This window comes from Myotis davidii, unplaced genomic scaffold (assembly GCF_000327345.1).
Source record: "Myotis davidii unplaced genomic scaffold, ASM32734v1 scaffold260, whole genome shotgun sequence".
Classification (NCBI taxonomy): domain Eukaryota; kingdom Metazoa; phylum Chordata; class Mammalia; order Chiroptera; family Vespertilionidae; genus Myotis; species Myotis davidii.
In genome coordinates, this window is record NW_006291758.1 from 231,086 (window position 1) to 233,816 (window position 2,731).

Genomic DNA, 2,731 nt, shown 5'->3' on the forward strand with positions numbered 1-2,731 from the left:
CATTATTAATTCATTCAACTATTTACTGATCCACGCCCCACTAGGCATAACGTTGCAGTTCCACTATGTTTTTATCCTATTTTCTAAGCTTTATTGCTTGAAAATGTAGGCTCTAGAATCAAATTCTATTTTTGATGCTACCATTTTCCCTAGATGAAAATCTCTGCCTCTCTGCCTATCAGTGAACTCTGATGGAGAATATTTACGCAGAATTCTATGTGGTAGCAATTTCTACTTTAAAATAATTTGTACCTTACTTTTCTGAAGAATTGGTGAAATCTCAAAATGATAACTCATGTATTTCAAATACCATTCTCTGTACGTTTCACAGGCTTTTACAAATGGGTGTTTTGTTTTGTTTTCATATTTGACAATAAGCTGTACCTACCAAGAAAAAGATGGTCGGGCATACTAAATTGGTTTACTTTTACCTTCTTTTCCTCACCTAGAACAGTTCTGACTCTTGCCTTTCTGTGTTTAAACAGAAATATGACTGGAATATTTTTAATTAAAGTAGAACAATAGATAAGGAGACAAGAATAACATTTTATAAACTGTTTTGTTTCATAGTCTTGAACATTCTGTTGCTTGTGGTAGGAGATAAAAACTGAAAAACTTTCTTCCTGATATGTGTGTTTTTTGATAGTTTGGAGCTTTTTGTGCCTTTTCTCAAATTAAAAAAAAAATTATGTGGCAGAATCAATAGTGCAGATATTTAATTCTAAAGTGTCTCAGAGTTCTTTCAGAAACTTGAATGTTAACGCAAACATTTATTTAATATTTATAAATACTGTTGACTAAGCTCTAGGTTAAAGTCAATATGCAATTTTCCATCCATGTTATACTTCCCTCCAAAATTGAAGTCTTCTTTGGGCAAAAAAGGATCATTTTTATTTCTAGTTATAAGACACTGTTCATAGGATTTGCTCTATGAAATAAAATATTAAGTTAGTATCTCTCCTTGTTTTTCTCTCATACCAGGGAAACTCCAAAAGAAATGTTCTAACTGGTGCCTTGATTCCAAAAGCATCCCACTAGTATTGCTTATAAAACTTTGACCCAGACCCAAACTCTCTCAGTGATTGGAAATCTCCATGTACTGAAAGGTATAGGGAGAAATACCAATTGTCCAGCAGGCAAGGGGAAGAATCTTGTTTTCACTATTTGGCAAGCACAAAAGAATGAATTATTTAGCTTGTGTAGTGCAGGAGTCTTTGGGCTGTCTTAAACTCTTCATACCATCCCTTCTTCTACAGAGTTCTAGCCCATCATGCTTTGCAACTATGGGTGCTGGAGAAAGGGCTTCAGATCTACCAGGAAAGCAGAAGAGCAGAACTTACCCTGTGCCTGTGGTGCTTGTTGGGGCTCTCTGTTGTCCAGGAGACCAGCAGCCCAGAAAGAGACCCAAGTCTCCGTGGAAACGTCAACACTAGATTCTGACGTTGTAGTGGAATACGGGTAATTATAGTTCTGGCCTCCTACAAAGTACTGGTCTTGGCAAGGCAGAACGGTGTTCTGTGAAAATCAGTATGAAGGGTAGAGGGGTTCCCGGCAGATGGGGTGATGGGGATTTGGAGAGAGGAAAGGGTGGGAGAAAGATGCCGAAATTACACGCAATGAATCAAAAACAGTAAAGGTGCTAAGTATAGATCCCAGGTTAATTTTGAGTGATCAAAATATAAATACTAGAAGGGAGTCAGGTCCTTGGCTTACCCAGTACTTTCCTAAGACCCTCTCAGCAAAGAACAGGCTAGTATTGGATGCTCCAAATTGGTACATATCCAGGAGTATTCTCTATTGCCATGTCTGAGTCATCTAACAGGCTACCCATGATCTAAGTAAAAGGAATTTTACTTAATGATTCAAAGCCATAAGAACTACTTGACTCTTTCTAGCAAATATCTTAATCATATTTCCAATAGCCTTGAAAGACAAAATCATACTAAGGCTGGAATAAACAGAACAACAAAATATAATCTAACCTCCTTATTTTAGTTTCACACTTTCTAAATTCTACAGGTGCCCCCCCCCCCCATTCATCTCTTTTCCTTTCCTCTGGCTTCCAATGCTACTGGGTCCTGTGGTATCTGAGTGGTTTAAAACAGATACATAGATATATTCCAGAGATAATGAAATACATATTGCCCCTCACTCCTCACTCTAAGCTCAGGAGCATAAAATCACTCCAAGTAAATATAGAAGCAGAGCTGAATTAAATTAATCAGTAGAGACAGCAGGCTCTAGTCTCTCCATCACCAGGTCTCAGTGCCCTTGCAAAGTTATCTTGCCACTCCTAACTTCCTGGCAGGTATTCTCCACTGTGTTCTGAGCCAGTGAGCACCCTCCTCCCAGGACTCCTCAAACACAGTCTTTCCAGATATCCAGTCAGGGGCAGGTATGCAGCAGCCTTCCTGGGTTAATTTGTACAACCACCCATTTCTAATTACTTGTCAATGTTTAATCAGGTAAAAGCCATTCATTTCAGCGGAGTGCAGATTTGGACAAACTCTTTTGACCACTATAACTCCTTGTTGACTTGAGGACTTTCTTGGGCATAACATAAACAAAGGAGACAAATAAGAGGGGAAAAAATCACATGTTCCTGGTAAATTAAGTTTTGAAAAAGCCCATTTTGAAGCAAGTCCAGCTTGGGCAGTGCAGACTAAAGAAATTCAGCCAAAGTTTATCAAGTGCTATTTTCTTTTATTCTAAAAGCATGTTTGTAGGCTCT

At 38.2% G+C, this 2,731-nt stretch overlaps 1 protein-coding gene across 1 annotated transcript in view; it reads right to left on the minus strand.

The window, feature by feature from the left end:
• The window catches only part of GMNC (geminin coiled-coil domain containing), a 9,702-nt gene that overhangs the window by 6,358 nt on the left and 613 nt on the right, over nucleotides 1–2,731 (minus strand). The window contains exons 2-4 of the mRNA XM_006765204.2: nucleotides 1,341–1,515; nucleotides 1,123–1,160; nucleotides 253–384 (exon numbers count right to left, since the gene is read on the minus strand). Coding sequence (XP_006765267.2) covers nucleotides 253–384; nucleotides 1,123–1,160; nucleotides 1,341–1,515 — 345 coding nt within the window. The remainder of the gene's footprint in view (nucleotides 1–252; nucleotides 385–1,122; nucleotides 1,161–1,340; nucleotides 1,516–2,731) is intronic.